This window comes from Rhinopithecus bieti, unplaced genomic scaffold (assembly GCF_001698545.2).
Source record: "Rhinopithecus bieti isolate Rb0 unplaced genomic scaffold, ASM169854v2 scaffold_22165, whole genome shotgun sequence".
Classification (NCBI taxonomy): domain Eukaryota; kingdom Metazoa; phylum Chordata; class Mammalia; order Primates; family Cercopithecidae; genus Rhinopithecus; species Rhinopithecus bieti.
The window spans coordinates 1,699,685-1,714,043 of NW_016810977.1; the positions used below are offsets into that span (position 1 = coordinate 1,699,685).

Consider the following 14,359-nt stretch of genomic DNA (forward strand, 5'->3'; position numbering starts at 1 on the left):
CTGGGTGGTGGGCTCCGGGGCACTGCTGCACAGTCCTCTGAGCCTGTGCTGGCTTCGAGTTGCTAAACACCAACCGCCCCTGGGGTAATCCAAGGGAGGAAACGCCACCAGGCCACAGGTGAGCTGGTCATTTCCTCAAGCTCACTTGGGTCTCCAAGCAGTGATTTCCTCCTGAGGCTTCCCTCTGCAGCTCCTGGAGGGTCCTCACACCTTCGGTCTTCCTTAGTGTGTGTGTTTGCATCATTCTCTTGACCAGTGAATGTGCTTGAATATGTATACAGATGCCAGGAGAGAGGTGAGTCCATCCTAGCAAATCTGTTTCTATGTCAAAAGTTGTTTTCCCATCAGTATATTTAGATTATTTGGCTTAATAAACACATGTTTAACTAGAATTAAAAAAAAAAAAAAAAAAAACACCACTCTGCTTTTGTCTGTATGCAGAAGGGAATTTGAGGGGAAAGAGGTAGGAGGAGAAGAATTGAAATGAATTTCTCTTTTGTCTTTGTTTTCTGCGTTAGCAGGTGCATTACTTTTCTTAACCCTCTGTAATTTCTTAAATTTCTCATTAGCAATTCAGTAGGAGGATAAATGATAGGGGGTTATCTACCAGAATTCTTTTTCTGCTTGGGAAAAGAGGGTGTAGGGCAGGACAGCAGCACCTGAGTTAATATGAGCAAAAGCCAGGGGTTGCCAGCATCAGTATAATCCTGAGAGAGTTGTACAGGTATGGCCTCCGGGCTAACACATACTTGTTGAGCAGCCAAATCTTTCTACAACAAATAGAAGGATCTGGAAGAAAACTTCCAAATTAACTATAGATTGCATTCTGAATTAAGCCTAAAAACAAATTACAAAGTGCTAGTTTTTTGGTTTTTTTTTTTTTTTTTTTGAGTTGTCTTAACAGTAACAGGATTGCAGGATTGCTCCTACTGGGTTTCTTAGGCTGCTACAAGGCTGTCTGGCCTCTACGGGTCAATAAACATCTAAAGAGCAGGACTTGACTGGCCTCTGATCGGATGAATCCTCAGAGCATCAGATGTATTGCAAATTACATTCAGAGAAAAAGGAACAAAGCTGTCAAAGTAGATTAACTGAAGTAACTTAGGCAAGGCAGTTTATATGTGGATTTCTAATATTAGAACATCACAATATTAATCTTTGAACATGCTACTTACATTATTATTCACTAATGTGCTTTGTGTTTCTAATCTCTACAGCAAGTGTTTCCAACCCCTTCAGAATGGTCTGGAACACCTTTTTTATGTTAAGGACTTATTTTTAGTGTCAGCGATAGATACAGCATTTCAGTGAAAAGTAACACTCTTAAATGGATGTGTCTATTTAATCATAACAGTATCTAAATCTCTTTATACATAACAATGTATTTTGGAAGACATACTTGTCTATCAGCTCTTACTGAGTACATGGTTAAGGCTACTGGTTAGTCTAATGTGTGTTTTGTTTTAGAGTATAAGCTTCTTAAAATCAGGAACATGCCATTTAGGGGAAAAATCTCTGGAGTTTAAGAGAGTACCATGCATAAATATGTTTTTTATGAATGCCAAGCGATTAAACACAATTCTAAGCTTTATCAAGGGACTGACTGGCAGAAAGTTCTGCCAAATTCTTTGATGTTATTAAAGATTTATTTTTGTACTGAGTTTCATGTTAGAATCAAATCCATGCTTACTGAAGTGGAAATAACTTTTCAGACCTTCAGTTAAAAATTCTGATGTTCGTTTGTGGCATTTACTTTACATTATATATTAACAGGAGTAAATGAATTAACAGGATTTTTGCAGTGGGCATGGACCTAAAGTATCTTAACGTTGTGGAGAACATTAGGAGAAACTTTGGTATTTTATATGTGTAATTTAGTAACTCTGAATACTGTATGTTAAATTAGACATAATTACTGGTCACTCAGATTAATTGATAGCTTGTTTAGACACTCAACTTTGGTGTATGTCTTCCCCGGGGGTGGGAAATGAATCAACACAGAATACTGGAATAGAGGGGATTGGTAGGCATTTGTTGGTGAGCAAGGCCCCCGGATGAGGATCGTGGCTTCAGTGACTAGTACCTGCACCTACCCGTACCGCCCCTTAAACCCCTTTTTGTTTATGTGTGGAGGAAACATTCATTCAGAATCAGAACCTTTGAGTTTTAGGGTCGGCAGGAGTTAAGGCTGAGGTAGAGGATACTCATGTGGAGATAAGCTAGAATAAGCCAAATTTTAAACCCAAATCGTGGTTCAGTGCTGGGAATTCAGTTCCTTTTTCTTCTGGAAACGTATAGACTGTCTGGAACACTTTGGTTTGGCCTACCTGTTGTATAGTGTTTGTTCTGTACCCTTCGTACTCACAGTCAGTCCCAGGCAGGATTTTGAGTAAAGTAGTACAGATGTTCTGAGGAGTTACTGTTTGTGCTGAGGCCTCATAGAGGCTTAGCTTGTGTTCGGTTAATGTGGCAGTAAATGGAGTCACGTGAGCCCTCAGTAGGCTGCCTCCAGCCAGCCTTCTGGTGCTGAGGGACCTGAGACAGCAGTGTGGGCTAACATTCAGAAGGAACAAAGGCGGATGCTCAGCTCTGAGGTGTGTGGAGTTGACTTGGCTTGCTGCTTCCATCATGCTTGGTCCGTTTACAAAATCTCATAATGAAAACATTTCAGTGTCACTTTAAATTCTTGGGGGAAAAGCCCACTGACTGCAGAGAAGCAGAGCTGTGAGGCTCTGTGTTTCCTGCTTAGAAACCACTTCCCTGGAGGCTTGAGTTTCCTTTGGTTGTGGAGGTGCTGGAACAACAAGCCTCCCAGTTCACTTCTTCCAAAGCACAGTCTCCTCTTTCCATCAGAGATGCTTGGTTTGTTTCTTTGGTTTGGGCAGGTAACTTTTAAATTACGTTGTAAAAACTTAAGGTAAAAGCCCTTTTCTCCTTTGAAATATAGATTGATAATATGTAAATGCAATTTTATGTACTAGTCAGTCACCAGATTTACTAGACAGAGAGTGAATGGAGTCACTTTAGCTTTTCTTTTTTTTTTTTTTTTTTTTTTGAACGGAGTCTCTGCTCTGACTCGCCAGGCTGGAGTGCAGTGGGCCGACCCAGCTCACTGCAAGCTCCGCCTCCCGGGTCACGCCATTTCCTGCCTCAGCTCCCGTCGAGTAGACTGGGACTACAGGGCCCGCCATGTCGCCCGGCTAGTTTGTTTGTCATTTTTAGTAGAGGACGGGGTTTCACCATGTTAGCCAGGATGGTCTTGACTCCTGGACCTCGTGGATCCGCCCGGTCTCGGCCTCCCAAGTGCTGGGATTACAGGCTTGAGCCACCGCGCGCCCGGCCAACTTTAGCTTTCTCAAAGGAGTTTTATAGCCAGTTGCATGCGTTGGAGCTGTCGCTATTGCTCTGTGCCTAAATGGATACTCTGCCCAGAACCACGAATTGTAGAGTACCACCTGTTTGCTACCTTGAGGTTTAGCTAACTGGGTGTTAAGTTCATACTGTGCGCCATGGCAGTCTGCTCAGTGAGACTGCCATGCAGTGGGACCCAGCGTAGCCCCTTTCCTCTAGGAGCCCAGCTGCTAATAGGAACACCGAGAAGTCTTTGGATATTTTCCCTGCAGTGCGATAAGGATTTGGGGGTGTTGTGGGAGTGCATCCCGGGGGTGTCTAGTCGAGCAGTAGTGACTCCAGACTGGGGACAGGTGAAGAAGAGGTGTGTGTTGGGAGCGGGGAGGGGAAGGCATGTGTATGGAGGTTTGGTGGTGAGGTGGAGGTGTGGCTTCCCTGCAGGTGATTGCAGTTCCTGGAGTGAGCCTGGGGAGAGGGTAGTGGTGAACCAGTGAGGTTGTAGAGGCAGCATACATCAGATCATGAGGGACTGTAGTTGAAGGCACCAAGAAACCATTGAAGAATTTTAGGGAAAATGATGAGATGTTTGTTTGAGAAACCTGCTAGGGAGAGTGGCAGAATGCATTCAAGGGAATTGCGAACATCTATTAGGAGATCGCTGGAACAGCACATGAGGGCAATGCTGGCGGAGACATGGGTGCTTCGTGGGACTGTGGAGTCCCTGCAACTCCTTGTTTCATGGAAGTAGGGGATGGGAGAGAGGATGGAGGGCAGGGAGAAGCCTGGTTCCTGGTTTGGCCATGAGGTCGATGGTTTATGAGGTAGGTACTGTACTCTGACCTACACTGTGGGGAGCAGGTTTGTGGGGATGAGCATGAAGCACGGTTGGACGTTCAGGGGGGCATGGCTATCCTATAGGCATGTGGATGCCTCTTCTTCATGGCACTTCTTTGTTCCAGTGATGGCCAGTTTCCTACCTATCAGTCAAAACCTACTGTAATAGCCCACCCCACCCCTGCTTTCTTCGCTTCCATGAATGTTTTGTGGTTTTGTTTCTCTGCATCTGTTGATGCTGCTTGCTCTGGCTGGAGTGCTCTCTGTTTTCCAGTTTGCCCAGTTTTGGACTACTTCTTCCACACTTTGCACAGATCTTTTATTTGATAGGTCATCTTCTCCTATTCTCATCCCTCTGGACCTGATTTTTCCATGCCAAATATCTGTACCACAGAACTGACCACTCGTGTTGCTTTCTTTCCCAAACAAGCTAAGGTCAACAAACGCTCTAGATTACACTTTGTATATGAGCACCCCCCAACTCCATGCAGAGCTAGTCCATGTGCACTGAGAGAGGTTTTCAGATAATTAGTTTATATCACTTCTCTGTGGTTGAGAGCCCCTCTGGCCCCAGTTCCTTATGTAGTAATCAAAAAGATAATAGAGGAAAAGGAGTAGAATTATAGCTTTATTTTCTGAAGCCTTTTACAGAATATGATTGTCATCTGCATTAAAACACATGGGGCCATTGAGTTTTTTCTTTTTCTGAAGAAGAGTAAGAGTGCTAAAATGTGTAGAAGACTGATACAATGATTGAATAGGGTTTCTTTTAGCAGTCAACCTTCTTGATCTGATGTGTATCAAACCACTTGATATGATGATCAGATTGTAACAGTGCTATCCCTCTGGTTCATTTAATACACTCTAAATTTCTAAATGACTTTCCTGAGACACTTTGGTAAAGCAAGTCTTTGGAGCAGGTCAGCATCACAGAACCCTGTATGTGCATGTATGTGTGTGTGTATGGGTTAGGGATTGTATGTATGTAGATAAGGGTGGGGTAACTCCAGTTCCAGAATACAGCCTCAGAGGCATCCCTGACAGGCTTTACAAGGACATGCACAGACAGGTAGACGAATGTGTTCTTTATTCTGGCATTAGGCAAATAGGATCAGTTTTCTCTGTGCATAGCTCTGTGCTCGTCCCTGGGGTTCCAAACATGAATGGCATACCTGGGCACATGGTTTCTTTTTTGACTTATGAGATTGTAAGAAATAGAGTCCCTTTTATAATACTACTACTTTTTGACTATCAAAATATTCCCTTCCATTGGTCTATTAGTTATACTTTTAAATTAACTTCCATTGCACAGTTAATACATAATTAAAACATCAAACCTTAAGAGTTCTACAGATTGTTTCATTTACATTAAAATATATATATTTGTTTAAAAAATGTGGTTTTCATTATGGTCTTTTGGTTATTTTGGTTGTCTTTTGTATTTTATAAGTTACTAAAACTATAACTTTTAAGTTGAAATTTCTTTTAACTCCCTTGAATTGATAAAAAAAAAAAATACTACTTTCTTTGAGGTATGCTGTTATAGGCTGTTGCTTCTAAAATCATGTGAAGGGACACATTAGCCAGTCCAACAGTTATAACCATAAAGGTTATAGGTAAAAACTGTAATGCTATACTGTGAAACCCCATCCATGTTCTTGTGTGGTCTTGTCTGTGAACATGTCCATATTCTTGACGTAAGTCTTAATTCATTTTATATGCATTTTATAAGTGTGGATTGTGATATATTTATGTTAAAAATAATATTGTATTTTTTTTATTTTTATTTTTTTTTACGTATTAGAAAAAATGAGGGATATCTTCCCCCCACCCTTTAACATGTTCATAGAGGATCTAGGCTTGTTAAAATGCCTCCTTCCTATGCATCACTTCTAGATGCGTGCACAGCTAAAACCCTTGATAGCACAAACATCGTGCAGCCACGCGCGGCCGCTCCCTTTGCTGAGAGCGTAATCCTGCGGGGCTCCGCAGAGAAGTAGCCGGCACAGGGAGGGTGACGTCACCTTCCTCTGCGCATGCGCTTGCCGAGCGAGGGCGGTGCCTGCCAAGCTGATGCAGATTTATCACTCTGCTCTTTGTGTGCAGGCGTGCGCGCGCGAAGTTTCCCCTAAATTAACTAATGAGTAAAATTCGGTAATCACCACCAAGACCCGGTACTAATAGGAAGCTCCAGTTTACTATTTAACCCTCTTTTTCTGGTTGTTTAAAAATACTGGCTTATTTATTAACATTTTGTTACTGCTGCAACCTGTGTTTTTTTTAAGTATGTAGGATTCTTTTTTTTTTTTTTTTTCAATCTCTTCCCACAGATTATTTTCCAATTTAGTAAACACTAACTTGGAATAGCTGACAGGCAAATGAAACCCCTGCGAATGGGTGAGGAGCACAGTTTGTCTTGTGGGCTTGGCTGCCTTTAAAGGAGGAGACACAGCCGGTTCAGAACCGCATCAGTTCATTTTGTTCAACAGCTCAAATGGTCAAGGAGTAACCGTGTTTCTTCTAACAATGTTTACTGAAAAACTCATTTGACTAGTTTAATTTGAAGATTATGTAAAATTTCAGATTGCTAGTATCTGCCAGTAGTCCTGGGAGAAATACAGGATTTAAAAAAATAATAAAACCTACATTTTCCTTAAAAAAAAAAAAATGTTAAATTTGATTCATGGTTTCACTCATTTGATTCATCTTTGTGCCACTTTTGTAAAATACCATTTTAACATAATATGCTATATAAACTTTTGTTGCTTATTGTGAAAATATTTCTAGGGTGCTTTTTATTGTAAATAAATTGGAGAGGGGCTTGTTCTTCCTGGACTGTTTGTTATTGTTGTCTTAAATTTAATGCCACAGAGGTGACCAAGTGAGTGAGCATTCTGGTCATCAGTGACTCGCTTAGAAGGGTATTTGTCTCAGTGCAGCACCTCTTTGCAGGATCTCAGTATGAAAGATGAGTAATTGATTTGATCAGTGGGGTATTAGATAGTTGAAGTTCCAGACTGTCGATTCAGTGGAAAGATGTTTCACTGTTGAATGATAACTTGCAGAATATTTCTTGTTAGGGCAGGGAGGTTAATTTTCCATCTTATGAATATAAATCATACTATGATTGAAGGCTGAACTATACCTAACATATTTCACAAAACAAAAGTAGAAAGTACTAAGGAATTTTGGGGTTCTTGTGTATTGGTTCGGGGCAAGCTGCTGTAGAAATATATTAATTTGTTGGTTGAGTTCATTCATTGATTCATCCATCCATCTTTCTTTTTCTTTTCTTTTTTTTTCTTTGTTTGGAGACAGTGTCTCTGTCCGTCACCCAAGTGTGCAGTGGCATGATCTCGGCTCACTGCCATCTCTGCCTCCTGGATCCAAGTGATTCTTCTTTCTCAGCCTCCTGAGTAGCTGGGACTACAGGTGTGCGCCACCACTCCCAGCTAATATTTTTTGGTTATTTTAGTAGATGGGGTTTCACCATTCTGCCCAGGCTGGCCTCGAACTTACGAGCTCAGGCCATCTGCCTGCCTCGGCCTCCCCATTCATCCATCTTTCTACCCAGCCATCCCACATCTGGTGAATGCCCTTTGCCTGGCCCTATCCTAGGCATCTAGGATACAGCAGGGCACAAAACAGACATGTCCTGTGGCAAATTGGCTGATCTCGAGAAAAAGAGGCAACTATTCACTTGATAAAGAATATAATGTTTATTATTAAGGAATAGAAGTGATTTGGGAGTCCAGATTTAACATTTATGCTCACACTGACATGCTGTCGAACCAAATAGTAATTTGAAAGGTGGTAACAGAATTAATTTTGGCAAGTAATAGGCTGAAACTTGTGGTTATTTTAAAATTAGTATATTAAAATCTCTAAACATTCCAGTTTGTTTTAGGGAAAAGCAGTTTTTTGTGTGTTGGCTTGAAACCAGAAAGAAAACCATCAAGCACCACCTATATATAGTTAACAACTCTCAAATCTGATTTTTTTAACCCAAGCCTGTTTTCCTCAATAGCATTCAACAAATATTAGTGTAAACATTCTGAACATAGTCATTGTAGACTTGCTTCAGAAGCGTATTTGTTGCCTGCCTTTAAGGACTCCCCTGGGAAACATCTTCTGCACCTAGAGATAAGCCTCGGCTGACTCCATTCTTGCTGTTTCACTGTTTCCCGAAGCTAGCTTTTCATTAGAGTCCATAATGGTTGCTGTATTTCAGATAGTAGCAAAATATGCTTCAAATTGTAACAGAAATCCAGTCTGTCTTTTCTGCACAGTTTAGTATGGGCTCTATATAACTTAAAAGATTATATAATTCAAAAAATGGGTACAACTAAATGTCCCCCGATTTGGGCCATTTACCCTCTGGTTATCTCCTCTCAAGTTGCTCTTCCTTGTCTAGGCTTTCTGTTAATCCTAATTTTACCAAATTTCTCTCTGTGGCACCCCCTTCCACCTGTTTAAGTAGCATTGGCAAACCCCCCTGGTGGCACTGAGAAGTAGAAACGTTGCCGATGCTTGGTCTTTGGTACAAAGATAAGGTCTGGGATCCCAGCAGGGCCTCTCCGTGGTGGTATTTGCTGTTCCTGAACCTCTCTGTGACTGGAGAAGTGTGTGCTTCCAGGGGGCGCCCACCCAGGGCAGTCATTGTTCAGTAAGTTTGGGAACCACAGCTAGATCCTTTAATGCATGAATGAAGAAAGCATTAGGAGTTGAGTCGTATCGGCTGTGTAATCTCTAGTCTGTGGAATGGCACAGAAGCCATATATTTTAATTTTTTAGAACGTTTTATAGTCCCACACTGTTTTCCTAAATAGCTCTTCAGGGCATGGAACACAGCCTGCCTTTTTGATCTGAGGAACTTTCATGGTTGGGTTCTTCCTGCTTTTTATTGAAAGTTACATATGATATATTTAATCTGGTTTTAGTATTTATACATGCTTCCTGAGTCCTTTGCTTAGTGGGTGTTTTTTTTTTTAAAATGGAAATGAGATCTAAAATAATACCTAAGTGACCAGTCACCACAATAACCACAAACTCAGTTTCTTTGTGTGGTTAGTTTTATATTTTTGCCCCTTTTATATTTTCTTTTCTGTTTTCGAAGTATTAGTTGATGGTTTAAATAAAATTAACATCTTTTTCAGTGACAGTCTACAAAATATAAACTGGTTAGAATGTATATTCTGGTCTATGCGTGGGCATGTACCTACATCATAATGAAAGTGAAGCACCTTTTCACATCAGTTTCTCATTAATTCATGTGCTTTTCTTCCTTTAGAAAGACTGAGTCTTCCTTAATTTGGGGGGAAACTGAGGGACCCATAGGTTAACGTAACTACAGCTCTGAGAAATGAAAGGTCACATGGGAGTGAGTCTGTGACTTATAGTGGGACATAGGAAATTGAGACATTCATTGAGTTCTGTGTTCTGTACCCTGCTTTCAAATCAATATGCTGTTCCTCCTGTGAGGTGGCCTGGAATATGGCAGCCCTCACTTCCATCTTCCACTCCACTGTGGGTATCAGTAAATATGTGTGATTCAGAAAGTTAGCAGTAATTGTCAAAAATGCTTTGGAATGATGACTCAAGTCACACAAGCCTCTATTGGGATGTCAGCATTGGGATCAGGACATTCTTCTTGGTGATGGCTGTGTGACTCACAAGTGGGGGCTCTGTCTCTGTAGTGTAGGAGCCAAGGCTGCAGTTGGTGGTGACATTTCTCTGTCTGAGGGCCTTGTTGTGTCCTGGTCATGACATCTGTGGGCATGGATGTGGGAATGGTAGGAAGCATGCGTTTTCTCATCTGAGCAACAGAAGGGGAATCCTCCCTTCAAATACCTGTAGATAGGGATCTACAGCTGTCACTTACTCCTTCCTAGTATTTGTCTATCATGTGATCTGTCTCCTCCTCATTTGCCCGGGTCCCATAGCACTTCGTGCTGCCTATGAACATTCCATAATCTGCCTTGTTTTGTCGGTGTTTGTCAGCTTGTCTCTGAGGGTCGCTGGCGAGCCTTAGTCCTCTTTGCATTGCAGTTGCCCCTGTGCCATCTGTATCCACGGCAACCACAGCAGATGAAGTCAGTCTTTGTAGACACATTCAGTGAGTTACAGTGACTGGCAGTGAATTGATGACTAGATTGCATCCATTCAGGAGTTTTGAAGGAACCTGAGGATGAAATTGCAGAACTCTTGGCTCAGATGTTTTGCCTTTTATAAATAGCCGCTGTTTTCAAAACTTGGTGGGTTGCCAGCACAAAGCATGGTGCATTGGAAAGGAAAATGGCCTGGTGCTGTGGAGGCCCCAGCTCGGTCGAATCTCCCCATAACTGGCTGACTAGGACCTCATGATCCTCAGCCGAATGAGTTTGCTGTGAAGTCTGTGGTGATTGTCAATGTCATCGTTAAATCTCATTAAGCTGGGTTCCTTATACACGTGGACATATTCTATGGACAGGAGTGATTTACGTTAAGAAATCAGATCACACTGCTGATTTATTCATTCTTTGTTTCTATGAATGATATGTTGCAGAGACTGAATTTTGCTATATTCCTCCCGAAGGTGTTGATTTTGTTGCTGCTTGTTTGCCTGCTTTAGCAGGCATGTAATTTGGCCCGACCCACATGTGACTACACATTCTGTGTCTCTGCAGTGGGTAGCAACTAAAATTTTGATTTAGATCTTTAAATCCTTAGCAGGGTTGCTTGGAATTCACCTGGTTTTTGTTTTAAAAGCTCCGCATTGCTTAGATGGGGCCCTGCCCTCAGGCTAACAGCCCTAATGATGGGCTGTGTGCCCAGGGTCATATCCTTTTCCAGGTGTCTCTCCCAGCTTTTGTCATTCTCTAGTGTCTGGAGAGAGTCATTTTTTATAAATGTTCCCTGAAGCAGGGCTTGCCCAGGAGTTGCTGCTCAGGACACCAAAAGTGAAATAAATGTTCATTCCTTCACTTTCAGTACTTTCCTTGCCTTCTAATTCCAAGTCTACGTCTTGCTGTGGTTGTATTACCATGCTAGCATTTGTGATGCTTTTCTTGTACCATTTTGGCAAAAACAAACACAAATGGGGATGGGGAAGTGGTGTTTTGTTTTTTCCTGGAGATTGTTCTGCTAACAATGTTAGTTACTAGTTTTGGTAGGCATCCCTGAACCTAGATTACCTCTGTTAGAGATCGCCAAGAGAAATATCCAGTTTTTATGATGAGTATGGACATTTTGGACCCCAAATTCCCACGTAGGCATTCACCCTGGTGAGCTGGGCTAGAAGCTTTTGGACTGCAAGAATTCCTTTTGCTTAGATGGATTTTGGCCTAAATTGCCTACTGCATGCTCCTTTTCTACAATATTCCCACTAGACCTTCTAAGATACTGGGAGTAGGGGCAGAGTTGGGTTTTAGTGAGAAGAGGGACCTAGGCCACCTCTGAAACTGGAGTGGCACTGGGCCATATGACCACGTTAGCCATTGACATTCCTCCAGGGGGCATGACCCAGAAAGCCTGGAAGGAGAGAGCCAGGCCCCAGCTATTTATAATCCCCTCTTTCCTTGCCACTGTGTATTTTTAACCAGACCCTGGAAGTCTGACAGAATGAGGCATTGAGCTCCCCCTAGAGGTTTTAGCATGTCACAAGCAGCAATTTTTATAAAGCAGTGTTGCTGTCTGTTTTCTTTGCTGGTGTCTACATTAATCTACATAAAAATTAAGATTTGGTAAATAAGCTGGACTGATTTCATATCCCGTCTCCTTTTGGGACCAAATCGTTATTGCTAGAAATGGCTGAGAGCCTTTTGGGGACACGAGCCTCTGGGTCTGTGTGCAAATCATATTCAACATCAAAATAGAAGATAGTTTTGTGATCACAGATGTGGAATTTAAATGTTGTCCTAAGATCATGTTTCTTAAGTTGATTTAATGGGTGTGGATAAAGCTGCTGTGTTAGCATCGGATAGAATGGTTAAGGAATTAACTGTCACTCTAGCAACCCAGTAATTTTATTTTCTCCTCTGTATTTCAGGGTTTCGAAAAAACGATGAAATGAAAGCTATGGATGTTTTGCCAATTTTGAAGGAAAAAGTTGCATACCTTTCAGGTAAAGTTTACCTTTCAACTCTGCTTTATCCAACTGCTCTGACACAATGTCAGAGTCTGACATAATAAATGAACTCACCTGCCTCAACATATAAAAACATTGGCATTTCTATGAATTTTGAACTGCTTTATTCTTGTAACAGTGTTCCTGAAAAATTAGTGCCCAAAGCATTTTCTTCCAGCTATGAGGCACATGATAAGTCAGTTAGTGTTGGTGATGAAGATACATTTGTTTCTGCCATTCAACAAAAATTTGGCTGTTCTGCCCCAATCAGTTAAGTTTAAAAACTGATCTTTAAAACCCGATTATTTCAGCAAAAGTGGTGGGAATGTGATGGTATGTAGATGGGTCCTGAATTTCTCACTTTGGTTTCTTGTACTCTGTACCTGCCTCTGTTGCTTTGTCTTTTGGGAGGCAAGGACGCCTGTTTCTCCTTGAGATCTACTCTTTTGTGGCTCTCTGGTCATGGAGTAACTAGGACCCAGGTCGTGGATGATGAAGCCTTGGTGATTTTACCAGCTGAGTCCATTTCCCTATAGACCCAGTCTTTGAGGCCCTGGCCCACCCGCAGACAGACTCTGGGCCAGTCCCTTGGGCTTTGGGCACCTGACTGCCCTCTCTTCTGCACATAGATAGTCAGCGTTAGGCCTCTTCGGACTGTCTTCTCGGGGCCTCCCTCCCACATAAACAAAACAGCCATTGGGTATTACACCTTTTGGGCACTAGCTCACTTGTTACCAAACAAAGATTTGCAAGATTTTTCTGCTCTATCAGGAAGTTCATCTGTAGATTGTGGTCACGTGCTTTTAGATGAATTTCCTTTGAGAATTTTTATCTTTCTCAAATAGGCATTCTGTGCTGATCTGTGTATCCTCTTGAACACATACCAGTTTTAATTTATAACACTGATAGCTGCTTTGATAAGTTTTTTGTGTCCTCTGGACGTGTGGCACTGCTATATATTCAAGATGCAGCTTCCTGTGGTGTTTTTGCTAATCTTGCTTTGCTTCATGTTCAGTAATGTTTCTTGGTCCCTGTTAATATGGTTTGATTTTGTGGGAGTAAATCTAATTCATTATGTATTTGGAAGGTTCACAGAAGAGTGTAAGGAGTTCATGAAATGAAGGTGCTTTAAATTGTTGGAAATATATGGTGAAAAACAAATACTGGCTTACAGTACACTGAGTTTTAAAAGTAGCATTTATTTGCTTTTCTCTAATCATTTACTGACAAACTGCATTGTAAGGACTCATGTCAGCTTTGCGAACCCCTGATTTTGTAGTTTACAAACAGAATAATTAAAAGACTCTACTTAAAAATTAGAGGTATCTGTAAGGAAGGCTTAAAGCCGAGTCCATGTGTTTATCAGTTTTTTATTTTTAAAGTCTGGGTCTGTGATAATAGCACCTGCTCCCTCTGACCTCTCTTTGTGTTTCTGAACGTTTTGTTCCATTTTCTTTCATTAGCATGTGGAGATGGACATGTGAAGCAAGGTGGAAGGTTAACATTGGTGGGTTTTGTTTGTATTCATGCTTTTATTAGGTAATACAGAATATATTATCAGCTGACATTTTTATATAGTTTACAGTCAACACTAAAACTTTACCTTTTAACTAATCAAAGAAACAAAATCAGCAGTCTTTTTGAGTTTGTCTTCAATGTTTAATAAAACCTTAAATTCTGCAGGGTTACATAAAGTTGGATATCTTTGGTGGGGTGGGAAGTTTTGCTTTTACAACAAATTAGTAGGAACTGTTTAAAATATTAGCGATGGTAGAGCTTCCAGCAGTGTTAGCAAAATGACGTTAGTAGATGTCACCGCACTTTTACAGTATTCCTAATTTATGACCAGAACTGGCAAGGCTGATTAGCATGAGCTCATTGCTCTTTGTTTTAGGCTTATTGTTATCTCCTTTAGGAAGGGAAAAAAAAACCCATACAATTAAGTAGAAATTGACTACTTGTTTTGTATTACATTTTTTGAAAATTACAAAGAATGAATAAACTTTCCAAAATAAAATTTATCTCTAACTCAGTTTTTTTCTGTTTTTTTTTTTTTTTTTTTTTTTTTTT

General features: G+C 41.1%; 1 protein-coding gene across 3 annotated transcripts in view; it reads left to right on the forward strand.

The window, feature by feature from the left end:
* Positions 1-14,359, forward strand: part of TRIO (trio Rho guanine nucleotide exchange factor) — a 379,704-nt gene that overhangs the window by 120,542 nt on the left and 244,803 nt on the right. For all 3 annotated transcript variants that reach the window (XM_017893310.1, XM_017893311.1, XM_017893312.1), the window contains exon 2: positions 12,212-12,286. In XM_017893310.1, the coding sequence (XP_017748799.1) occupies positions 12,212-12,286 (75 nt within the window). The remainder of the gene's footprint in view (positions 1-12,211; positions 12,287-14,359) is intronic.